At 47.3% G+C, this 25,289-nt stretch overlaps 1 protein-coding gene across 1 annotated transcript; it reads right to left on the bottom strand.

Moving 5' to 3' along the window:
• Window positions 1-825: 825 nt before the first annotated feature.
• Window positions 826-23,802, bottom strand: SNAPC1 (small nuclear RNA activating complex polypeptide 1). The gene is made up of 10 exons (XM_060262872.1): window positions 23,603-23,802; window positions 21,428-21,587; window positions 20,303-20,443; window positions 15,636-15,743; window positions 12,467-12,625; window positions 11,101-11,169; window positions 9,818-9,880; window positions 9,200-9,341; window positions 5,897-6,055; window positions 826-1,375 (listed from the first exon to the last, which is right to left on the bottom strand). The coding sequence occupies exons 1-10, from the start codon at window positions 23,731-23,733 to the stop codon at window positions 1,341-1,343; spliced, it is 1,167 nt and encodes a 388-aa protein (XP_060118855.1). The 5' UTR covers window positions 23,734-23,802; the 3' UTR covers window positions 826-1,340.
• Window positions 23,803-25,289: the final 1,487 nt, after the last annotated feature.

The following is a 25,289-nucleotide window of genomic DNA, read 5'->3' as shown; positions in this document are numbered from 1 at the left end:
AGGCAAAAAACATCTGGAGAGCTACCGTGGGCCACCCCTGAGTTAAGATGTTTTCCCGCCCAAAAGGGATTTTGGAAGTTGTAACAAAGTTCCTTTCTAATTTCTAGAAATGTATCCTGTATAATTCAAATCGGGGTCCTTGTCCGCTTCTCTTGGATCTGGGCACATTTAAATTCAAAATTTAAATTCTGTTTATCCGTTAAGGAGTCATTCAGTCAGAACCTTTATTGGCATAGATTTTAAAAAAAATACATCATAAATACAAATTTTAAATGTACAAAGACAGAAATCCCACCAGATCCTTATATTCTCTAATGCTCATAGCAACAGAGAGGAACCTTGAGCGACTGCAGAGGTGATAGGGGAGCAGATTAGGGTTGCCAGGTCTGACTCAAGAAATATCTGGTGACTTTGGGGGTGGAGCCAGGGGACTTTGGGGGTGGAGCCAGGAGCAAGGCTTTGACAAGCACGATTGAACTCCAAAGGGAGTTCCGGCAGTCACATTGAAAGGGACCGCACGCCTTTTAAATGCCTCCCCTTCATTTGGAAATAATGAAGGATAGGGGCACCTTCTTTGGGGGCTCATAGAATTGGACCCCGCAGTCCAATCTTTTTTAAACTTGGGGGTGTTTTGAGGAGAGGCGCCGGATGCTGGGCTGAGAATTTAGCTCTCCCCACCCCCTCAAAGCCCCAGATACCCACGGATCAGCATAAGTAAAAATTGACCTGACAACACTTTAATACACACACAAGCACAAGCCAACACAATTATGGAAACCCCAATCACAAACTACAGAAACAAGGCTAACATGGGTACACACAAAGTTGCAAAATAATAATAATAATTTTATTCAGGATATTTTATACAATCACAGGTATTGCAAAATCAATAATTACGATGTGATGACAACTCTATGTACTGTACACAGTAAAAGGATTCTGAAAAAACTTTTTCTGTCAGAACGCTAAACACGAGATCTCTGTACAAGTTTACATACATACATAAGAAACAACTCATCAGCAAACGTCAAGGTACAGAAGCACAGTATTCCTTCTGAAGGACATAACCCTCTTGTTGCGTTGCAGGACATGCATAGTGTACAAATATAGGTTCCTTAATTTAAGCTCTCTTTCTACAGAGATTCTTTTTGCTTTGTGCTTTGTTAACACGGGAATTGGTGTTTGCTGTTTTTAAGATGGCACCAGGCCGTCTGTGTCCCTTTCACAGTTCAATTTTAAAAAAATAAAAAAAACATTTTTCCGTTTCACTGTCCCTTTCACTGGCAACGTTCACAGTTCAATTTTTAAAAACACAAACATTTCCACATTTGGACAACCCTTTAAAGAATCCTTTTCTTCTTAGCGGGGAGGAACTCTGAAAAAGAAGAGAACAAAGTGATAAAATGCTACACTAACTTCTGCTTACTTACGTTACAGAAGCCTGCCTTTCTCTCCAGGGACAATCCAAAGCTGCTTATGTCATTCTTCTCTCGTCTGTCTTATCTTACAACCATCCTGTAGAGTAGGTAAGGCTGAGAGCATGTGACTGACCCAAGGTCACCCAGCAAGCTTCTGTGGCTGAGAGGGGATTCCAACTTGGGGCCCCCCCCAGGGCTTTTTTTTTTTGTAGCAGGAACTCCTTTGCATATTAGGCCACACCACTCTGATGTAGCCAATCCTCCTGGAGCTTGCAGTAGGCCCTGTAAGAAGAGCCTTGTAAGCTCTTGGAGGATTGGCTACATCAAGGGGTGTGGGGCCTAATCAGGGGTGGCATTCTAGCAGGAGCTCATTTGCATATTAGGCCACTGATGTAGCCAATCCTCCAAGAGCTTACAAGGCTCTTTTTTTGTAATCTCCAGGAGGATTGGCTACATCAGGAGGGTGTGGCCTAATATGCAAAGCAGCTCCTGCTAGAATTCCACCCCTGGGCCTAATATGCAAAGGAGTTCCTACTACCAAAAAAAAGCCCTGGGTCTCCCAGACCCTAGTTTGACTCCCTAAAAAGTACCCTGCAATTGGTGTACTGGTACGCACACTATACCACAGTGACTGGGAAGGATATGTAAGTTACGCTTAAACAAGACAGATTCTCCCAAGTATAAGCTTTCTCCCAATTCCGTTCAGTATTTGGATGGAGAGATGATCTGTTTTCTCATGAAATTTATCTAAAGTGCCTGCGATAAGGCAGATAGATGAAGAAAAAGATATTGGATTTCTACCCCGCCCTATACGCTGAATCTCAGAGCGGACACAATCTCCTTTACCTTCCCCCACCACCACAACAGACACCCTGTGAGGAAGGTGGGGCTGAGAGGGCTCTCACAGCATCTGCCCTTTCAAGGACAACTCCTACGAGAGCTATGGCTTACCCAAGGCCACGCCAGCAGGTGCAAGTGGAGGAGTGGGGAATCAAGCCCGGTTCTCCCGGATAAGAGTCCACACACTTCACCACTACACCAAACTGGCTCTCAACTGGTGGGTGGGGCTGAGAGGGCTCTCACAGCAGCTGCTCTTTCAAGAACGACTCTTGCCAGAGCTATGGCTGACCCAAGACCATTCCAGCAGCTGCAAGTAAAAGAGTGGGGAATCAAACCCAGTTCTCTCAGATAAGGATCCACGCACTTAACCACTACACCAAACTGGCTCTCAGATGTGTAGCCAACCACAGTGGCACCTTTGAGGCCAGCAAAAGTTTTATTCAGGGTATAAGCTTCCATGTGCAAGGATACTTCTCCTCTGAAGATTCAGTACTGAATCTCCATTTTTTGATATCTCAGACCACTGGGGCATGTTTCTGCAGATCATTTCAGTTTGCAGCTCTTTGGCTGTAGAATCATTTGAGAGATTGTAGGCACTGTCTGCAATTTGTATTATTTGATAAACGAAGGGTCTGTGGCTGATTGTAAAGCTTAAGACTATCAGAGAAGCCATGTTGGATCAGGCCAATGGCCCATCCAGTCCAACACTCTGTGTCACACAGTGGCCAAAAAACCCCAGGAGGTCCATCAGTGGGGCCAGGACACTAGAAGCTCTCCCACTGTTCCCCCACAAGCACCAAGAATACAGAGCATCACTTGCCCCAGGACAGAGAGTTCCAACAATATGCTGTGGCTAATAGCCACTGATGGACCTCTGCTCCATATGTTTAGCCAATCCCCTCTTGAAGCTGGCTATGCTTGCAGCCACCACCACCTCCTGTGGCAGTGAATTCCATGTGTTAATCACCCTTGGGGTGAAGAAGTACTTCTTTCTATCACCTCTAACCTGACTGCTCAGCAATTTCATTGAGTGTCCATGCGTTCTTGTATTGCGAAAAAGGGAGAAAAATACTTCTTTCTCTACCTTCTCTTTCCTATGCATAATCTTGTAAACCTCTATCATGTCACCCTTCAGTCGACATTTCTCCAAGCTAAAAAGACCCAAGCGTTTTAACCTTAAGAATATAAGAACGTAAGAGAAGCCATGTTGGATCAGGCCAATGGCCCTTCCAGTCCAACACTCTGTGTCACACAGTGGCCGAAAAAACCCAAATACCATCAGGAGGTCCACCAGTGGGGTCAGGACACCAGAAGCCCTCCCACTGTGCCCCTCCCAAGCACCAAGAATACAGAGCATCACTGCCCCAGACAGAGAGTTCCAATAATACACTGCGGCTATCAGCCACTGATGGACCTCTGCTCCATATGTTTAGCCAATCCCCTCTTGAAGCTGTCTCTAAGAATTCAAAGCTTCTTTAAGAATAATGGTAGAGTCTAAGAGAATCTTCTGCCCTACTTTGCTTAGGTGAGAGAGGCGTGAGTTCCTCAAAGGGACAATTACGCTTGCAGTTCATAACAGACTTGTCTTTGATGGGGAGAGGGAGAATCTTTCTACAGAATTCGAGCTCTAAAACTGAGTTCAACCTACTTAGCTCTTCGAGCTTATGCTTCTCAAATCCCTGTTGCTATAGCCAGACGCCAGTAAATTTCAAAAGCCCCTGTCTTAATTGTGTTGGGATTTGCTACGTGGAGTGGTTCCAAGACCCCCTATACGACTTCATGGAACACCTAATTGAGCACTTAATTATTAGAGATCCTTATTAAAGTTAGAATCAGCACTTTTAAAATTGCTGCCCCACTACGGGGAGGGGGGGGGGATAATTGTCCACACCTATCTCGGCCTTAGAATAAATTAAAAACAAGAGAAAAACAAAACAAGGCAGGAATAAAACAAACAGGCAGGCAGGGAGGGAGGGAGAGAGAGAGAGAGAAAGAAAGAGAGAGAGAGAAAGAGAGAGAGAAAGAGAGAGAGAAGGAGAGAAGGAAAGAAGGAAGGAGAGAAGGAAAGAAGGAAAGAAAGAAGGAAAGAAAGAAGGAAAGAAAGAAAGAAAGAAAGAAAGAAAGAAAGAAAGAAAGAAAGAAAGAAAGAAAGAAAGAAAGAAAGAAAGAAAGAAAGAAAGAAAGAAAGAAAGAAAGAAAGAAAGAAAACAATTATTAAAAACGCCCCATTGTCACAATTGCTCTGCTTATTGCACACCTGAAAGTCACTGGAGTTAGCTGCACCTCTGGCAATGAACAAACCTTTAGCCGTGTATGGCTCAATTTGTACGGCTGCAACTGTGTTTGTACAGTATACAGTTACTGATCTAAGACTGATAACAGAGAATTAAAGGGAAAATCTATGCCTCTTGCGACTAAAGAAGGTTCCCACAAAGAGACAGAAATGGGCCGCTAATGAACGAATCTGACTGCAAATAGCCAATTTCTTTATTGCATGGATGCAACCAATGTGCACTGTTTTTGCAAATCCAGGGGCAAAACTACCCCTGTATGTAGTACAGCTGCAGGACAAGTGATGCATCACCTTGCGGAGGAGAAACCCAAGACAGGAGGAATTCCTTCTCTCTCTCCTCCAACACTTCTGCAGTGTGCAAAGAGTTCCCAACCTTTTAGATCCTGTAGACAGATTTGGAATTTCCAGAGGGGATGGCGAACATTGCCCCCAAAATGGCTCCCACCGGAAGCGGAGCCAAATAAAAAATGGCGGCCTCAGGAGGCGGAGCCAAACAGAATCCCTCTCTTCTCATATCTCCTGGGAAGAAAGAACTCCTGGAGGGGGAAGGGAACCACACAGAATGAGGGAAGCCCATGGGCTTATCACTCCTCATGATTCTCCAGTGCCAGTTTGGTGTGGTGGTTAAGTATGCAGACTCTCATGTGGGAGAACCGGGTTTGATTCCCCACTCCTCCACTTGCAACTGCTGGAATGGCCTTGGGTCAGCCAGAGCTTTCAGTTGTCCTTGAAAGTGCAGCTTCTGTCAGAGCTCTCTCAGCCCCACCCACCTCACAGGGTGTCTGTTGTAGGGGGAGAAGATATAGAAGATTGTAAGCCGCTCTGAGTCTCTGATTCAGAGAGAAGGGCGGGGTATAAATCTGCAGTCTTCTTCTTCTACGTGACCCCTAGAGGTTTGCAACTCTAAATGGGGCCCAAAGGGGGCTTACACCAGTTTGGTGTGGTGGTTAAGTGTGTGGACTCTTTTATCTGGGAGAACCAAGTTTGATTCCCCACTCCTCCACTTGCAGCTGCTGGAATGGCCTTGGGTCAGCCATAGCTCTTGCAGAGCTGTCCTTGAAAGGGCAACTTCTGTCAGAGCTCTCTCAGCCCCACCCACCTCACAGGGTGTCTGTTGTGGGGGAGGAAGGTAAAGGAGATTGGGAGCCGCTCTGAGACTCTGGATGGAGGGCGGAATATAAATCCAATGTCTTCTTCTTCTTCAGTGGAAAAGCCCTATTTGAATAAGAGCAGCCAATAACAAGTCCTGCCTTACAATGGGCCCACCCACTTTCTGAAAAGCTCCACAAGTGCAAATGAAAGGAACAGTGGGCACTATGTTGGGGAACCTTGCTCTATAGCATACCTTCATCACTAGAATTATCTGTTACTTCATCGTCGTCGTCATCGTCATCCTCTGGGATCACAGGCATTCTTGGTTTCCTGTCTTCAGCCGCATCCTCTGTGATCACAGGCATACTCAGTCTTCTGACAGCCCCTTCTGCCTTTATTGCTTGCAATGTTTCTGCAAAGGGAATAGCAAAAATTTTAATAAATTAACTTCTTGGAACAGCTCTTCGTACATTCCTACAGCAGAACCTGTCTATAGAACGTATTGGTACTGGATGATCTTCCGTATAATTGTATGACTACTCCTCGGTAACCTATATTAGGAATTGGGGGTTTTTTCTTTCTCCTGGTGTTCTTAAGTTGCTAATTATGTCCTCACTACGGCTGCATTCTTTGATGTGATGGATTGCAGCAGGGGTGGGCCAAACTTGCTTAATATAAGAGCCACACAGAATAAATGTGGGAGGGAGGGAAGGGCGGGAGGGAGGAAGATAGATATTGGATTTATATCCCGCCCTCCACTCAGAATCTCAGAGTGGCTCACAATCTCCTTTACCTTCCTCCCCCACAACAGACACCCTGTGAGGTGGGTGGGGATGAGAGGACTCTCACAGCAGCTGCTCTTTCAAGGACAACCTCTGCCAGAGCTATGGTTGGCCCAAGGCCATTCCAGCGGCTGCAAGTGGAGGAGTGAAGAATCAAACCCGGTTCTCTCAGATAAGATAAGAGTCCGTGCACTTAACCACTATACCAAATAGGAAGGAAGGAAGGAAGGAAGGAAGGAAGGAAGGAAGGAAGGAAGGAAGGAAGGAAGGAAGGAAGGAAGGAAGGAAGGAAGGAAGGAAGGAAGGAAGGAAGGAAGGAGAGGTGGAAAGAAAGCAACTATAAATGCATTCTCCAAGCCACCAGCTGGCTTGGCTTGGAGAAGTTATTTAAAGAGTTGGTGGGGGCTTCGAAAGCCACATGGTATGTGTGAAAGAGCCACATCTGTCACCCGATCTGCAGTTTGGTCACCCTGTTATTGTAAAATTTGTTAATAATTTTTTTTTAAAAAATTAACTCCTTCACTTCAGGTTTACTCTAAAGTTAGGAGTTGTTTGCAAGCCCACCGATTTTGCAGGACACTGTCCAGCCACTAGAAGATTTGCTCCGCTGATCCTGCGTCCTGTTATTTCCGGCTTCCTTTCAAGCGGGCGAAGAGAAGGCATTTCGGTTACCACAACATGCTCTACACACAGTATAGATTAGGGTCGCCACCTCCGGATAATAGCTGGATACCTCCTCCTACTACAACTGGTCTCCAGGCGACAGAGATCAGTTCACCTGGAGAAAATGGCCGCTCTGGAAGGCGGTCTTTATGGCAATATATCCCACAGAAGTCCCTGCACTCCCTGAACCCCGCCTTCCAGAGGCTCCACCCCCAAAATCTCTGGGTATTTCCCAAACCAGGGCTGGCAACCCTAATACAGATAGGAATTATCTCATGTAGATCTGTTTGCCGCAGAAGGCTGGAAAATTTGTAAACAAAGATCTGGTCAACTTGAATCCTTAGAATAGGGGTGTCCAACATGTGGCCCGGGGGTCGAATCAGGCCCTTAGAGCCAGTTTGGTGTAGTGGTTAAGTGTGCGGTCTCTTATCTGGGAGAACCGGGTTTGATTCCCCACTCCTCCACTTGCACCTGCTGGAATGGCCTTGGGTCAGCCATAGCTCTGGTAGAGGTTGTCCTTGAAAGGGCAGCTGCTGTGAGAGCCCTCTCCAGCCCCACCCACCTCACAGGGTGTCTGTTGTGGGGGAGGAAGGTAAAGGAGATTGTGAGCCGCTCTGAGACTCTTCGGAGTGGAGGGCGGGATATAAATCCAATATCTTCAATATCTTCTTCTTCCTATCAGGCCCCCGAGCGACTAGCTGTCATCTGCTTCCTTCTCCCTCTCTCTTGCTTCCCTCTGCATCACAGCTTGCTTTGCAAGGCTTGCTCAGTCGCACAAGAGCTACAGAGCAAAACCTGTTTTCTCCAATGGCTGAGGCTTCTCCCTTGGGGGGGGGGGAAGGCAGAGCTTGTTTTTCCAGTTCTCTTCCTTCTATTGGCTGAGGCTCCTCCTCCTCCTGGTGCTCTGGGGAGGGAGGGAAAGAGCCAGAGCTTCCTTTGCCCAGTTCCCTGGGTCTCATGAGAGAAATGCAAAAAAAGCACTTTTAAGACCAACGAGTGCTAACGTTTTAAGCATGTTTTTAAAGTTTTTAAAAAAATATATTTTATTGTGTTTGTCTGTGTCCTTTATAAAGTTTATATCTCTGTTATCTAATCTTAAATAGGTACACACATGGCCTGGCCCGACACAGCCTGGCCCAACAAAGTCTCATTTATGTCAGATCTGGCCCTCATAACAAATGAGTTTGACACCCCTGCCTTAGAACATATTTTACTGGAGTGTGAAATCTGGTCTGACTTGGGAGAAAGGTATATGTTAGCCCTCTTAATAGGGTCGATGAATTTACCATCTCAAAAAAATCATCCAGTTTTCCCTTGTAGGTAAGAACTGGAAAACAACTGTATCAGTCACTAAATATTTAGCTGCAGTGTCTGCATGTAAGAGGGTTGGATCTGGATGCGTTCAAGACCTTTGACTCAAAAGAATAGTAAAATAAGTAACGTACATTTGTTTTACATCCATCCAGGGCTTTTTTTGGTAGCAGGAACTCTGCATATTAGGCCACGCACACTTCTAATGTAGCTAATCCTCCTGGAGCTTACATTAGGCCCTGTAAGAAGAACCCTGTAAGCTCTTGGAGGATTGGCTACATCAGGGATGTGTGACCTAACATGCAAAGGAGTTCCTGCTACAAAATGAGCCCTGCATCGATCCTATGCATTATGACTGAGGGCAACCTGGTTTTAAAAAGCATTTCACCCATTACAAACAGAGAAAGTGTTCTACAGAGGGGTGGAATTCTAGCAGGAGCTCCTTTACATATTAAGCCACACACCCCTGATGCAGCCAATCCTGCAAGAACTTACAAAAAAGAGCCTTGTAAGCTCTTGGAGGATTGGCTACATCAGGGGTGTGTGGCCTAATATGCAAAGGAGCTTCTGCTAGAATTCCTCCCCAGAGTTCTACAGGAACTCCCCCCCCCTTAGAGTATTATCCCAAATTGTCCAAGTATTTTAAAAACAGAAAAATTGGGTAGGAGGAACATTCCAGAAAAAAACCAGAAAAATAACTCCCCCTCCCGGATCTTCACTTCTCTATGTCCCTGTACTAAAAAGCACACCAGTATGGAACAAATACAGTTCTAGAGGCAAAAATTCATCCCTTTAACTACCTGCGTTTCGTAGAGATTTTCCCTTCGTCACTGGCTGGAATATTCTGTTGTTTTTTGCTCTGGGCGACTTATTTACTCCATGATCTGACTCCGATGCAGAAGACTCCAGAATAACTTGACGATGACGCCTCGATTTGGAAACCTGAACATTTCAAACCCAGGCAGGTAAAAAGTAAGCAAGGGGGGTGGGGCAATTCTGAGAAACATGTTCACAAAGTAACAATATTCCTTAAAAACCCAGACATTCAACCATGCAATCCTTCGGCTTTCAAATGACCATATGCTATACTCCCCCCTAAGGTAAAGCTTAATACAGACTTCTCAGACCATTTTAAAAAAAATCATGCCTTTTTCTTGAGCAGTCAAAAAAACTCCATATTGTATTGGCACTTTAATCAGAGGACTGGAGGGATACCAGCAGTAAAAACAGAACACACTCCCCAGGCTCTAATGGCCGTATTTCTGTAATCTAGATCCTTCAAGATGACATCTTCTTTGCATCAAAGACAGCAATTAAGCGATGACCCAGCCGATATTTTGAGGCTAAAGATAACCGCATGCATCACCCATACACACAGGTGCACCATTTTCCAGCCTCGGCCAACTCTGCACACACACCTGAGCAACTGTAGAGTAAGACTTCGCTTTGATGCTGGCCAAGGTTCTGGCTCTTTCAGATGCCTGGGGGGATAATAATAATAAAGCAACAACGATGATGATGTTAGAAAAGCTCACACACAGTTTCACAGGTTATCTTTTTTTCGTCCTTTTCCAACTAGGGAATAATTATTTATATTACGCGATGAAGCCAGGTTCAGACCTGACGTTCTGCCGAAGTGGCTGGATAGGATCACTGATTTGTTTCTGCGCTCTGAATTGCCACATCTTAAGGGTGGTCCGGACAGATCTTGTTCTGGAGGCAGTCCTGTTTTGGTACTCAAACCCGCACTAAAGACTTGGATAGCTCAGGCAAGCTCGATCTCATCGTATCTCAGAAGCTAAGCGGGGTTGACTCTGATTAATACTCAAATGGGACTTTCCTTGAAATACCCAGTGGGAAGGCAGAGGCAGGCTTCATTCAGCCACCTGTCTGAATATCCTCCAGGTCCCTAGTCAGTCACCAGAGGTCAACATGATTTCCAGGTGCAGACACACACATACACCAAGGAAGGAAGGAAGAGAGAAAAAGAGAGAAGAAAGATAGATTGGATAGGATAGGATAGGATAGGATAGGATAGGATAGGATAGGATAGGATAGGACAGGAGATGGATGGATGGATGGATATCAATGCTAACCCTGACAGACCAACAGTCTGACTCACTATACAGCGGCTGCTAATGTTGCATACTGACTCCCTTGCAGCAATCAACAGGAGCCTAATCACTGGGAAGGGGTCCAGTTTCTCCTCCAATACCCATCAGCTGTCCTGTACAATTAAATCAGGAATAATGAGGGGAAAGGTGTTTACGACTTAGCAGTGGCTAGGCTGTATTGCATCAGACAGCTTTCTTTTGAAATCGGACCACACCATTGGACTCCACTAAATCTACAATGATTCACTCTTCCACTGATGGGACACTTAGGCTCTTATGTCCCTTATAGCGCAGTCCTAAGGAGAGTTACTCCAGTCCTAAGGATAATTACTTTCAATGGGCTTAAGACTGGAATAACTCTGTTTAGGATTGCAGTTTTAGCACCAGGAATCGTAGAATCATAGAGTTGGAAGGGACCTCCAGGGTTATCTAGTCCAACCCCCTGCACAATGCTGGAAACCCACATCCTATCACCTCTCAGCCGCCTCCTCTCCAGACTAAACATCCCCAGCTCTTTCAACCTTTCCGCCTAGGACTTGGTCTCCAGACCCCTCACCATAGGAACTTCACCGTAGGAACTTCCTTACCTCTGACTCTTGAGAAGTTCCTTCTTCTTCACTGGTCACCTTTTTGCTCCTCACCGTTAAGGACGGCTCCTGGAAGGTCAGACATTCCAACATAAAGACTTAACACAGAGAGATTAGAGACGCAAGATACTCATACAGCAGAGAAGAACTGCAGATATTAGTACCGTGCATGGATAAACCCTGAACAGCAGCGCATACTGGAAGTACAGATTTACTACTTTAACACCTCAACCTCTTGTAATAGCCGCTGGCCCTAAGCAATAACACTGAACTGCAACTTTACACAGAGGATGATTAAAATGTGGAATTGCCAGAGGGTGTCTTGATGGCCACAGGAATAAACAGCTTTCAAAAGGGATCAGACAGATTCATGGAGGATAAGCAGATGAGCCTCCCCAAGGAAAGAGTTCCAGAGTGTTGGTGCCACAACCGAAAAGGCCCAGACACGTATGATGCGTTCACGCTGCACTAAATAATGAGTTTTACATCTGGATTTTACTGTGTAAGAATAGCAAAAATCCGGGTGGAAAATGCATTATTTAGTGTAGTGTGAACGCACTGGCAGATGTGTGAGCAGGGCTTTTTTTGTAGCAGAAACTCCTTTTTTCCCCATCAGCAGTTTATTCAATTAAAATCTACAGTGAACATTAAGACAAGTTAACTGCCACATAATTCTATCAATCTACTATACCATTGATCCGCAATATACAATAGAAAACTTTCTCCAATTAATCCACATACAATTAATACACTTATCTGCTAATCAAGAGTCATTTTCTATTCTGAACCTTATTAATTTATATCATCCCGTTTCCTCTACACCAGGGGTAGCCAACGGTAGCTCTCCAGATGTTTTTGCCTACAACTCCCATCAGCCCAGCCAGCATGGCCAATGGCTGGGGCTGATGGGAGTTGTAGGCAAAAAACATCTGGAGAGCTACCGTTGGCCACCCCTGCTCTACACCATTCAGTTCCCCAATTTCATCTTATTCTAATCATCATACTAACAATCCTCATATCAACCTGTTTGCTTTTGTGTCTTCTAGACTGAACTCCCTCCACTATCTATTATCACATTTCTTCCAAGTCAGCTTAACCTAGAGAAGCAGAAACTCCTTTGCCTATTAGGCCACACACTTCTGATGTTGCCAATGCTTGAAGAGCTTACAGCGCTCTTCGTACAGGGCCTACTGTAAGCTCCAGGAAGATGGGCTACATCAGGGGGTGTGGCCTCATATGCAAAGGAGTTCCTGCTACAAAAAAAAGCCCTGCGTGAGAGTGATACATACTTCAAAGCACGAAATGGCTTCCAAGCTGCAGAGCACGCAGCAAGACAACACACAAAACCCCCACTCGTGCCACGTACCAGTTTGTCCTTCTGCCACTGCTGATGCTCCAGGATCATATTCTTGAAACTGACAACAAAGTCATCTTTTATCAGATCGAGAGCCTTGTCCGGCCGGGTTTTGTCCATGGAGATCAGGCACTTCATTCTCTGGTAGTGCTTATGGACATTTTCAAGTTCCTTAAAAGGGGGAAAGAAAGCGGCAAAGTCACTCTTGCACTCACACATAACAATCCTAGCGCAGTCTCAGTTCCTGCCACAACATCTTATCTATTTCAATTTTAACTGATCTTTGACGATAGAAGAAGACCACAGATTTATACCGCGCCCTTCTCTCCGAATCAGAGTCTCAGAGCGGCTTACAACCTCCTTTATCTTCTTCCCCCAGACACCTTGTGAGGTGGGTAGGGCTGAGAGGGCTCTCCCAGAAGCTGCCCTTTCAAGGACAACTCTTGCGAAAGCCATGGCTGACCCAAGGCCATTCCAGCAGCTGCAAGTGGAGGAGTGGGGAATCAAACCCGGTTCTCCCAGATAAGAGTCCGCACACTTAACTGCTACACCAAACTGAACTACCAGTTAACTAGAATTATTTCTTTCCTGAATTTTTTCTTGAAAGTAATATATTTTGGCAGGAATTCTCTAGCTCTCTCAATTGGAAACAAATGAGAAAAAGAGAAAGGGAAAGGAAAAGGAGGAAAAGGAGGAGGGGAAGGAGGGAAGGAAGGAGGGAAGGAGGGAAGGAGGGAGGGAGGGAGGGAGGGAGGGAGGAAGGAAGGAAGGAAGGAAGGAAGGAAGGAAGGAAGGAAGGAAGGAAGGAAGGAAGGAAGGAAGGAAGGAAGGAAGGAAGGAAGGAAGGAAGGAAGGAAGGAAGGAAGGAAGGAAGGAAGGAAGGAGGGAGGGAGGGAGGGAGGAAGGAAGGGAGGGAAAGATAGGGAGGAGGGAAGAAGAGATTGAAAGAAAGCAACTTTAATGCATTCTCCAAGCTTCCAGCTGGCTTGGCTTGGAGAAGTGATTTAAAGAGACAAATGCCTTCTTTTCTCAGTTCCTGAGAACAAGAGCAAGAACTGAATATCTGCTAATGTATGCATCACGTTAAGACCAGAGTCCCCAACCTGGTACCACAGTGCTCATAGACACCTTCCCTAGGTCCCATCAAGTGTTTTCAGAAAGTGGGAGGAGCCAAGTGGAGGTTTTGCCCAGTTTGCGTGAAGCCAGGTTTGCAAAAGTTTGCAAAATGAAGACAGATCCTGCAGGGATGAGGGTTTCTTAGCCGGCCATGTATATGCAAGAAAATGTTTTTTAAACAATATGTTCATTTCAAAAGGCATCCTCTGAAACAGAACTTCGGCCTGAAATGTTTTAAGAGTAACTGTTAGCAGTGATGTGCAAGCTCACTCTCTGACATTCTGTGCCTGGCTCATGCTTTGTTCATCAGTGGCTATCATCCAAAGGGAACTCTCTGTTTGAGGCAGTGATGTTCTGTATTCTTGGTGCTTCAGGAGGGCAACAGTGGGAGAGCTTCTAGTGTACTAGCCTCACTGATGGACTTCCTGGGTTTTTTGGCCACTGTGTGACACAGAATGTTGGACTGGATGGGTCATTGCCCTGATCCAACATGGCTTCTCTTATGTTGTTCTGTCTGGGACAGTGATGCTCTGTCTTCTTGGTGCTTGGGAGGACAACAGTGGGAGGTCTTCTAGTGTCCTGGCTCCACTGATGGATCTCCTGATGGCTCCCGGGGGTTTTTTTTGCCACTGTGTGACACAGAGTGTTGGACTAGATGGCCCACTGGCCTGACCCAACATGGCTTATGTTCTTATGAATAAAAACCTCATAACCTTGAATAAAAACTTTGGCTGGTCTTAAAGGTGCTACAGGACTCCAGCTTTGTTTTGTGATTAACGCCGAGGCAGATGTAAGAAGATGGCTCACACAAGCTAAGGATTTGCACAGGAGTGAAGAAGAGGGAAGCCTGTGGACATGCCTGTTACTTGTGATTATGAGATCAAGAATTCTGTGTCTGCACCAGGCCAACGCAGCATACTCCCCAAGGACAACTCTACCGAAAAGACCCTCCCATTTGTAGAAACAACTACATGGCTCCAGGTTGACTCAGCCTTCCATCCTTCCGGGACTACCTTTACCTTTTTACATGAGAAAACTAGGAGTCCTAGAACAGGGGTGTCAAACATGCGGCCCAGGGGCCCCCCCGAAAGGCTCCTATCAGGCCCCCGAGAAGCTGGCTGTCATCTGCTTCCTTCTCTCTGTCTCTTGCTTCCTTCTGCATCACAGATCGCTTTGCGAGGCTTGCTCAGTCACACAGGAATCTCCATTTTCTCCACTGGCTGAGGCTCCGCCCTTGGGAGGAAGTGGGGAGGGAGAGCTTGCTTTGCCAGGTTCTCTCAGTTGCAGAGCAGAGCTACTGAGCCAAGCCTCTTCTCTTTCTATTAGCTGCAGCTCCTCCCCCCTTCTGGCCCCCTGGGGAAGGAAAGAAAGAGCCAAAGCTTCCTTTGCCCAGTTCCCTGGATCCCATGGGAGAGATACAAAGAAAGCACCTTTAAGACCAAGTGCATGTTTTATTTTAAGTTTAAAAAAACAAACAAAAAAACCCTTTGTGTCCGTTATAAAGTTCATATTTCTGCTAAAAAGGTAAAGGTAGTCTCCTGTGCAAGCACCAGTTGTTTCCAACTCTGGGGTGATGTCACATCGCAACGTTTTCACGGCAGACTTTTAAATGGGGTGGTTTGCCATTGCCCTCCCCAGTCATCTACACTTTCCCCCCAGGAAGCTGGGTACTCCTTTTACCGACCTCGGAAGGATGGAAGGCTGAGTCAACCTTGAGCCGGCTACCTGAACCCAGCTTCCGCCGGGATCGAACTCAGGACGTGAGCAGAGAGCTTGGACTGCAGTACTGCAGCTTTACCACTCTGTGTCACGGGGCTGCTTTATATCTCTGCTACCTAATCTTAAATAGGTACACACACAGCCTGGCTCAACAAGGTCTCATTTATGTCAGATCCGGCCCTATAACAAATGAGTTCGACAACCCTTTCCTAGCAGGCGAAGATGTTGCCTCGGTGTGTAAATGCCTGTTTCTGTGCATGGAAGTGTTTTCAAGTCTCCAGACAGAGAAAAGAGGCAAACCCACCACGTTACAACGGACACCGTGCAGAAGAACACATTAGCGCACCTCTATGACATCATTGGTTGCAAGCTCGGAAACTCGGTCGCTTGGGTCCTTAAATTCCCTCTTTATCTCAGCTGCGTCGTGTGATGCCCTTTTAGCCCTGAAAGAAAGCTACGGAGAGAAGGTCACAGGTCAGGATTCTTTAAAAAAAAAAAGGAAATCTGAGGCAAAACAAATCAACTGGGATTCTGAAGGAATGGAACGTGAGCAGGTGCTGAGGCTGGAGACGTTCCTGAACCGTGTCTATGAAGACTACAGTAGTTATATTCACAGAGCAAGAAAGTATACGTTTCTGTAAGACACTCAGGGGTGGAATTCCAGCATATTAGGCCACACCCCTCTGATGTAGCCAATCGCCCAAGAGCTTACAAAAAAAAGGCCTTGTAAGCTCTTGGAGGATTGGCTACATCAGGGGCCATACACCCCTGATGTAGCCAATACTCCAAGAGCTTACAAAAAGGAGCCTTGTAAGCTCCTGGAGGATTGGCTACATCAGGGGTGTGTGGCCTAATATGCAAAGGAGCTCCTGCTAGAATTCCATCCCTGAAAACACACAAGCATTAAGTCAGGGCTTGACAAATCTCAGGCGCCGGGCCACCACGGCACCTAGAATTTGGGGGTTCTTTAGATCTTTAGAACCCTCACCTGGCTAGCCTGCTCTCAATAGGTTTCAGAATCTAAGCAGGGTTGATTCTGGTTAATAGTTGTATGGGAGCAGTACTAGTGTAGAGACAGGCAATGGTGACAGGCAATGGTGACAGAGACAGGCAATGGTGAACCATCTTGGAATGTTTCTTGTTTTGAAAACTGTACTTGGATCATCATAAATTGACTGATTCGAAGGCAGTTTTTTTTTAGAAAATATGGTCATGCACAGGGCTTTTTTTAATAGCAGAAACTCCTTTGCATATTAGGCCACACACCCCTGGTGCAGCCAGTCCTCCTGGAGCTTACAGTAGCCCCTGTACTAAGAGCCCTGTAAGGAATTCTAGCAGGACCTCCTTTGCCTATTAGGCCACACACCCCTGATGTAGCCAATCCTCCTGGAGCTTACAGTAGGCCCTGTACTGAGAGACCTGTAAGGAATTCTAGCAGGACCTCCTTTGCATATTAGGCCACACACCCCTGATGTAGCCAATCCTCCTGGAGCTTACAGTAGGCCCTGTACTGAGAGCCCTGTAAGGAATTCTAGCAGGACCTCCTTTGCATATTAGGCCACACCCACCCCTGATGTAGCCAATCCTCCTGGAGCTTACAGTAGCCCCTGTACTAAGAGCCCTGTAAGGAATTCTAGCAGGACCTCCTTTGCATATTAGGCCACACACCCCTGATGTAGCCAATCCTCCTGGAGCTTACAGTAGGCCCTGTAAGAAGAGCCCTGTAAGGAATTCTAGCAGGACCTCCTCTGCATATTAGGCCACACACCCCTGATGTAGCCAATCCTCCTGGAGCTTACAGTAGGCCCTGTACTGAGAGCCCTGTAAGGAATTCTAGCAGGACCTCCTCTGCATATTAGGCCACACACCCCTGATGTAGCCAATCCTCCTGGAGCTTGCAGTAGGCCCTGTATTAAGAGCCCTGTAAGGAATTCTAGCAGGACCTCCTTTGCATATTAGGCCACACACCCCTGGTGCAGCCAGTCCTCCTGGAGCTTACAGGGCTCTTAGTACGGAGCTTACTGTAAGCCAGGTATGTCCAACAGGTAGACAGTGAGGGTTCAGAGGTAGATCACCAGCCCCACTTTGGTCATACTGGACAGGTTTGCTGGACAGGTGTTTGGGGTTTTTTGACGACTGTTTGGTGTGGTGATATTTGATTATTGGTGCCAGTATGATGAATCACTCAATAAAAGTTAAAGAGAGTTATTAAGACAGTTAAAGAAGGATATAACAATAAAAATTTAAGAAAAACTGTTCGCGGTTCTTTCTGGATCTTCGCGTCTCTGTTTCTTTTTTGCTTATTTTACTTACCAGTAAATGACAGAAGGTGCATTGTAAATTGGGGGGGGGGGGCAGTGAAACCCAACTTTGGTGGGTTAAAATCTAATTCGAAACTAATTTGAAACTTAATTTTCATGGTGGTAGATCACCAGCACTTTTGTCTGGAAAAAATAGATCACAACCTGTTTGAAGTTGGACATGCCTGCTGTAAGCTCCAGGAGGATTGGCTACATCAGGGGTGTGTGGCCTAATATGCAGAGGAGGTCCTGCTAGAATTCCTTACAGGGCTCTCAGTACAGGGCCTACTGGAAGCTCCAGGAGGATTGGCTGCATCAGGGGTGTGTGGCCTAATAGGCAGAGGAGGTCCTGCTAGAATTCCTTACAGGGCTCTCAGTACAGGGCCTACTGGAAGCTCCAGGAGGATTGGCTACATCAGGGGGGTGGGGCCTAATAGGCAAAGGAGGTCCTGCTAGAATTCCTTACAGGGCTCTCAGTACAGGGCCTACTGGAAGCTCCAGGAGGATTGGCTACATCAGGGGTGTGTGGCCTAGTATGCAAAGGAGTTCCTGCTACAAAAGAAAGCCCTGGTCATACATAACCCTGAAGGCTAAAATATGAGTCAGGCTCCTGAATTTCTAAGCTTGCTTGGACCGGCAAGCAGGGCTTCTTTTGTAGCAGGAACTCCTTTGCATATTAGGCCACGCTCTCCTGGTGCAGCCAATCCCCCAAGGCTTCTTACAGTAAGCCTTGTAAGAAGATGATGATATTGGATTTATATCCTGCCCTCCACTCCAAATCTCAGAGCGGCTCACAATCTCCTTTATCTTCCCCCTCCCAAACAGACACCTTGTGAGGTGGGTGGGGCTGGAGAGGGCTCTCACAGCAGCTGCCCTTTCAAGGACAACTCCTGCCAGAGCTAAGGATGACCAAAGGCCATTCCAGCAGGTGCAAGTGGAAGAGTGGGGAATCAAACCCAGTTCTCCCAGATAAGAGTCCGCACACAACCACTACAACAAACTGGCTCTCTCTGTAAGCTCTTGGTGGATTGGCTACGTAAGAGGGGTGTGGCCTAATATGGCTCCACCTCTCCCACACATACACTCTGTATGCCGACAAACCAGTAAAGAGGTTTCAGGTGAAAGGAAATCAAATCGCAGCAGGACTCGGAGCTACTTCTTGATGAGGTTTTCAAGTCAAGAGACATTCAGAGGTGGCTTTGCCATTGCCTGCCTCTGCGTAGTGACCCTACTTGGTGGTTTCCCATCCAAGTACTAACCAGGAGTGGCCCTGTTTGGCTTCTGAGACCCTGAGGAGAACAGACTAGCCTGGGCCATCCAAGTCAGGACGACCAACATGGAAGCGCTCAGTTAGGAGCTCAACAAAATGTCGAGCAGAACTGGAGGGGGGGGGGATGGTTACTTTAAAATCAACCAGCAGATTATTCTTCAATCAGTGGTTGTTGGGGAAGGGGGGTTTGCCCATTTTCAATTCATCACTTCCCCACTCCTCCATTTGTAGCTGCTGGAATGGCCTTGAGTCAACCATAGCTCTCACAGCGCTGTCCTTGAAAAGGCAGCTTCTGGGAGAGCTCTCTCAGCCCCATCTACCTCACAGGGTGTCTATTGTGGGGGAGGAAGGTAAAAGGAGATTGTGAGCCGCTCTGAGACTCTTTGGAGTGGAGGGCGGGATATAAATCCAATATCTTCATCTACCTCACAGGGTGTCTGTTGTGAAGGAGGAAGGTAAAGGAGATTGTGAGCGGCTCTGAGACTCTTCGGAGTGGAGGGCGGGATATAAATCCAATATCTTCATCTACCTCACAGGGTGTCTGTTGTGGGGGAGGAAGGTAAAAGGAGATTGTGAGCCGCTCTGAGACTCTTTGGAGTGGAGGGCGGGATATAAATCCAATATCTTCATCTACCTCACAGGGTGTCTGTTGTGGGGGAGGAAGGTAAAAGGAGATTGTGAGCCGCTCTGAGACTCTTTGGAGTGGAGGGCGGGATATAAATCCAATATCTTCATCTACCTCACAGGGTGTCTGTTGTGAAGGAGGAAGGTAAAGGAGATTGTGAGCGGCTCTGAGACTCTTCGGAGTGGAGGGCGGGATATAAATCCAATATCTTCATCTACCTCACAGGGTGTCTGTTGTGGGGGAGGAAGGTAAAAGGAGATTGTGAGCCGCTCTGAGACTCTTTGGAGTGGAGGGCGGGATATAAATCCAATATCTTCATCTACCTCACAGGGTGTCTGTTGTGGGGGAGGGAGGGAAAGGAGATTGTGAGCCGCTCTGAGACTCTTCGGAGTGGAGGGCGGGATATAAATCCAATATCTTCATCTACCTCACAGGGTGTCTGTTGTGGGGAAGGAAGGTAAAGGAGATTGTGAGCTGCTCTGAGACTCTTCGGAGGGCGGGATATAAATCCAGTATCTTCATCTACCTCCCAGGGTGTTTATTGTGCGGGAGGAAGGTAAAAGGAGATTGTGAGCTGCTCTGAGACCCTGAGATTCAGAGTGAAGGGAGGGATACACATCCAATATCATCATCTTCTTAAATAAATTTTTAAGGGTTTGTTTTTAATGTGTAATAATATGAATTTGTTAATAGAAGAATTCACGATCAAAGGTTGAACCAACACTGTTTCCCCTTTTCTCTCTCTCTCTCTCTCTCTCTCTCTCGGCTTGGAACATAAAAGCGATTTAAGAAAATTGTCACAGAGTCTGGTGACTCACCAACTTTGGCATCGCTGTGAAATAGAAAGCTTTGTCCACACGAAGCTTCCTGAAAATATAAGCGGCATCATAATGTTCGGCATTTAACAGCTCCTGTTGGAAGTTCATGATGGCAGACCAGTCTTTGAGCGCAACTCGGATCTGGGACAGGAATCACAAAGATATGTCTTCAGATTCAGGTCAGAAATACAATCCAGATACAGCAAAGCTGAGAAAAGCTCATATTGCTAACCAGAAGAAAGATGCAAATTGTAATACTGGTGATTAATACCTAAAAATTAAGGTCGCTTCATAGAAATCATAAGCCGGGGGGAGGGGAGGCAGAGAGAGAAGAAGATGATATTGGATTTATATCCCGCGCTCCACTCCAAAGAGTCTCAGAGCGGCTCACAATCTCCTTTACCTTCCTCCCCCACAACAGACACCCTGTGAGGTGGGTGGGGCTGGAGAGGGCTCTCACAGCAGCTGCCCTTTCAAGGACAACCTTTGCCAGAGCTATGGCTGACCCAAGGCCCTCCCAGCAGCTGCAAGAGGAGGAGTGGGGAATCAAACCCGGTTCTCCCAGGTAAGAGTCCGCACACTTCACCACTACACCAAACTGGCTCTCAGAGAGAAGGAAGGAAGGAAGGAAGGAAGGAAGGAAGGAAGGAAGGAAGGAAGGAAGGAAGGAAGGAAGGAAGGAAGGAAGGAAGGAAGGAAGGAAGGAAGGAAGGAAGGAAGGAAGGAAGGAAGGAAGGAAGGAAGGAAGGAAGGAAGGAAGGAAGGAAGGAAGGAAGGAGGGAGGGAGGGAGGGAGGGAGGGAGGGAGGGAGGGAAGGGAAGGGAAGGGAAGTTTTTGCCATCTTCTGGGCATGCAGCAGGGGTCACTGGGTGTGTGTATGCGGTGAGGTACTTGTGGATTTCCTGCACTGTGCAGGGGGTTGGACAAGATGACCCTGGAGATCTCTTCCAACCTGTGATTCAAGCATACTCCTAACACAGGCCTTCCTCATACTAGCCTTATTTTCAAATCCCCTATACTGCTGAAATCAAGACACAACGGAACAAAACCACACAAGTTTTTTGGGGGGACAGGGAATGGAAAAGAAAAGGGATGGAAAGGCAAACGCGATCCGGCTTCACTCACCTTCTGTTTCGGCTGACAGAGCTGCGTGTTGTACAACCCGTAGAGGAGATAAAGAGCGCCAACTCGGATCTGGAAAGTGTGAGGAGGCAAGAAGTAGGGCCAGACGAGAGCCAGGCACTCTTTGGTGAACTTGTTCTGCTCCAGAGCTCTTATTTTCCCACTAGACAAAAACCAAAGACACATCGTTGGTTGAGCTCACAGCAGGGCCGGCCCTAGGGTGCGTGGCGCCCCAGGCAGACTCACATGCTCAGAGGAGTGGCGCTAGCCTTGGCCCTGTTTGTGTCTGCACCTGGAAGTTATGTTGGAGGCCTGGAGGATATTCAGAGAGGTGGCTGAACAGAGCCTGCCCCTGTCCTCTCGACTGGGTATTTCAAGGAAGTCTCCCATCCAAGCGCTAACCACAGTTGACCCTGCTTAGCTTCCAAGATCTGGGCTTGCCTGGGCAGTCCTGGAAGTTATGTGGGGGTCTGGAGGATATTCAGAGAGGTGGCTGAATAGAGCCTGCCCCTGTCCTCCCGACTGGGTATTTCAAGGAAGTCTCAGTCGACCCTGCTTAGCTTCTGAGATCTGGGCTTACCTGGGCAGCCCAGATCAGGGCTGCAGAAAGCAATTTTCAACCCGCCCTGCAGTCGACCGAAGTTCTCTAGAAGACTGTAAGATCAATCCCAGCATCTAAGCCTCTCCCCAACAGAGTTCACCTACTGACAAGGTCAAATTGGTCCTGAGAGGCTCCAGAAAAAGGCAGGCAGGCATATGATAAACAGCCTAAACAAAAAGGCGGGAGAGGTTTGGGTCCGATTGCTGGATTTCTGAACCAGGGAGGGACTTAGAATCAGAGAGAGAAGGGACCTCCAGGGTCACTTAGTCCAGGCAGGACCAGATCGACATGTTTTTTTGAGGGGCGGGCGAAATTAAAAAATGGCACCCCCTAATGGGCCATTCTATCTTATGGTCCCATAGAATGCAGTAGACTCCATACCCAATTTGGTGCCCCCCTTTTGTCGGCACCCGAGGCAAGTACCCCGCTCTCTCCCCCTCCCCCCCGGATCCAGCCCTTAGTCCAGGGGTGGCCAAACTTGCTTAATGTAAGAGCCACATAGAATAGCTGTCAGATGTTTGAGAGCTGGGAGAGCTGCAAGACATGAACATCAGATGTTTGAGAACTGGGAGAGAGACGGAGGAAGGAAAATAGATGAGGAAGGGAGAGGTAGAAAGAAAGCAACTTTTAACTTTAAATGTCACCAGCTAGCTTGGCTTGGAGAAGTGATTTAAAGAGACAGATGCCTTCTCCAAGCCAGCCAACAAGGTGGTTGGGGCTTCAAGAGCCATACAATATGTGTGAAAGAGCCAGTTTGGCCACCCCTGATCTAGTCCAACCCCCTCATCTAATGCAATTTGGGACTTGCCCAAAACGGGGCACGTGGTTCTCCCTTCCACACCACAATCTTGCAAGGTAGGCAGTAACAGCTCAAGAACCACCACCCCCATGCAACCTTCATGACAAGACGAGTGTTTGAGCCCAGGTCCAAAGCTTGAACCCACACACCAAACTGGCTCATTATGGATAGGTGCTGGGGCATCCTCTGACTCAGAAGCCCTTGGACTGCGTTACGGAAAGCTCCATACCAAGAGAAGGGACATACTCTGCACCGCTACTCCCTCTATGGAGTCTTGTGAGCAAAAATTCTATTTTGTGAGTTACTGGCCTTGAAGTTGTGAGCTATTGAATAAATCAGTTTGCTCTGGGCCCGTTATTCCTGAGCTAAAACAAAAACGTGTGAGCTGGAGGCTAAAAAACTGAGCTAGCTCACACTAACTCATAGGGAACACTGCTCTGCGCACGCCTCAGAGCTAACCAGACCATATCTACCGACCCCCGCACAATCCCAGTCTGCAAAGCCAAGAAGCCTGACCTAGAGTTGCCAACTCAGGGTTAGGAAAAACCTGGATATATTGTGGAGCCTGGGAAGGGCAGGGTTTGGGGAGGGGAGGGACCTCAGTGAGGTATAATGCCTTTGAGTCCACCCTCCAAAGCAGCCATTTTCTCCAGAGGAACTAATCTCTGCAGCCTGGGGGTCAGCTGTAATTCCGGGAGATCTCCAGGCCCCCCCTGGGGGTTGGCAACAGCACAGGAGACAGCCTCCCCTCCCCGAAGCCACCGGAAGCCGCGCTCACTAGAAGATGGTGTGGAAGCGCCGCTGCCGCCATAGCGAGGCGAAGTCCTCGAAGCGGACGCTGTCGGTTTCCCGGAAGGCGCCGAGGAGCGCCTCGCAGTCGTCCTTCAGGCCCGGCCAACCGCCCGCCATCTTTCTCCCCCTCCACAGCCTCGCGCCCCAACTGCGCGTGCGCAAGAGAGGATTCGACTCACACACTCTCGCGCCGGCGGCCGATGAAGCCGGGGGCTGTATTAACCCGTAAAATGCCACCGCAAAGGAAGGCATCTGAGACCAAAGCCCACTTAAGGAAGCCCCTTTTGCTAAATTGCCCTTTTAAGAAAGGAGAAAGGAGCCGTGAGAGTGTATGCTTTCCACCAATCAAATTTTACCTCTTTGCTCCGCCCCGATTGAGTTTTTCCTCCTGTTTGAAGGCTTCTTTCGTTCCGCTTTTGGAAAATGGTTTTAAAAAGGCAATATTTAAAAAAAAAAAAAAAAAACCTTGCGTGTATGAGCCAATCCCAGAGCCCCCTGGCGCAAAGCTGCAGTACTGCAGTTCGAACTCTCTGCTCACGACCTGAGTTCGATCCCGGCGGATGGTGGGTTCAAGTAGCCGGCTCAAGGTTGACTCAGCCTACCATCCTTCCGAGGTCGGTAAAATGAGTCCCCAGCTTGCTGGAGGGAAAGTGTAGATGACTGGGGAAGGCAATGGCAAACCACCCCGTAAAAAAAGTCTGCCGTGAAAACGTCGTGATGCGACGTCACCCCAGAGTCGAAAACGACTGATGCTTGCACCTTTACCTTTTTATGAGCCGATCCAGTTGTTTTCGTACGTTAAGAGATTTGTATTCTTTTCCCTATTCATTTTAGAAGTTTGGAAGGAATAGTTGTCGGTTTTGTCGTCGTCGTTAAATACAACCCCATCCTGTCGATTGTATTGCTTCACACTCTTGTAATCTGCCTTGTGTCGCGATGCGGACTATAAATCAAGTAGCTCAGTCGTGGTTTGTTTGTTTTTTTCCTCTGATGATTTTGGAGATTAATATTTTGCTAACTTGCACGAACTCAAAACAAAGATGCGTCTTCTTGTGCCTCCCTTCTGGGCTAGCAGCTTGTTTTGTGAATGAAAAAAAAACTTTCCTGGACTTCACCAGATACAAGAAATGGATTCTTAGTTGAGAAATGCATACAAAACAGTTCTGTCTCTCTCACACACACACACAGTCTTTTGAGTGGCAAAAATGTAACCAGCCGACTTGAAATAGGGTTGCCAAGTCCAATTCAAGAAATATCTGGGGACTTTGGGGGTGGAGCCTGGAGAAAGTTTGTGACAAGCATCATTGAACTCCAAGGGGAGTTCTGGCCATCACATTTAAAGGGACCGCACACCTTTTAAATGCCTTCCCTTCATTGGAAATAACTAAGGATAGGGGCACCTTCTTTGGGGGCTCATAGAACTGGATCCCCTGGTCCAACTCTTTTGAAAGTTGGAGGGCGTTTTGAGGAGAGGCATTGGATGCTATGCTGCAAATTTGGTGCCTTGACCTCAAAAAACTGCCCCCCCAGATACCCGTGGGTCAATTCTCCATTCTTCATACAGGAACCGGTCTCCATAGGGAATAATGAGCGTCCAGCAGACATTTCCCTCCCCACCCCACTTTCTGACGACCCTGAAGCAGGGGGAGGGCCTCCAAACCGGGGGATCCCCT

The sequence above is a fragment of the Heteronotia binoei genome, chromosome 21, assembly GCF_032191835.1.
Source record: "Heteronotia binoei isolate CCM8104 ecotype False Entrance Well chromosome 21, APGP_CSIRO_Hbin_v1, whole genome shotgun sequence".
In the NCBI taxonomy this organism is placed as follows: domain Eukaryota; kingdom Metazoa; phylum Chordata; class Lepidosauria; order Squamata; family Gekkonidae; genus Heteronotia; species Heteronotia binoei.
The sequence above is the reverse complement of the archived record's forward strand: the minus strand, read 5'-3'. Positions and strand labels throughout refer to the sequence as shown.

Coding starts and splice junctions, on each gene's coding strand:
- SNAPC1 (XM_060262872.1), bottom strand. CDS start 23,733: ATGGCGGGCGGTTGGCCGGGCCTGAAGGACGACTGCGAGGCGCTCCTC. Junction 11,170..12,466: donor AGTGGCAGAAGGACAAACTG/GTACGTGGCACG, acceptor CTGACCTTCCAG/GAGCCGTCCTTAACGGTGAG. Junction 9,342..9,817: donor CTTACTCTACAGTTGCTCAG/GTGTGTGTGCAG, acceptor TGAAATGTTCAG/GTTTCCAAATCGAGGCGTCA.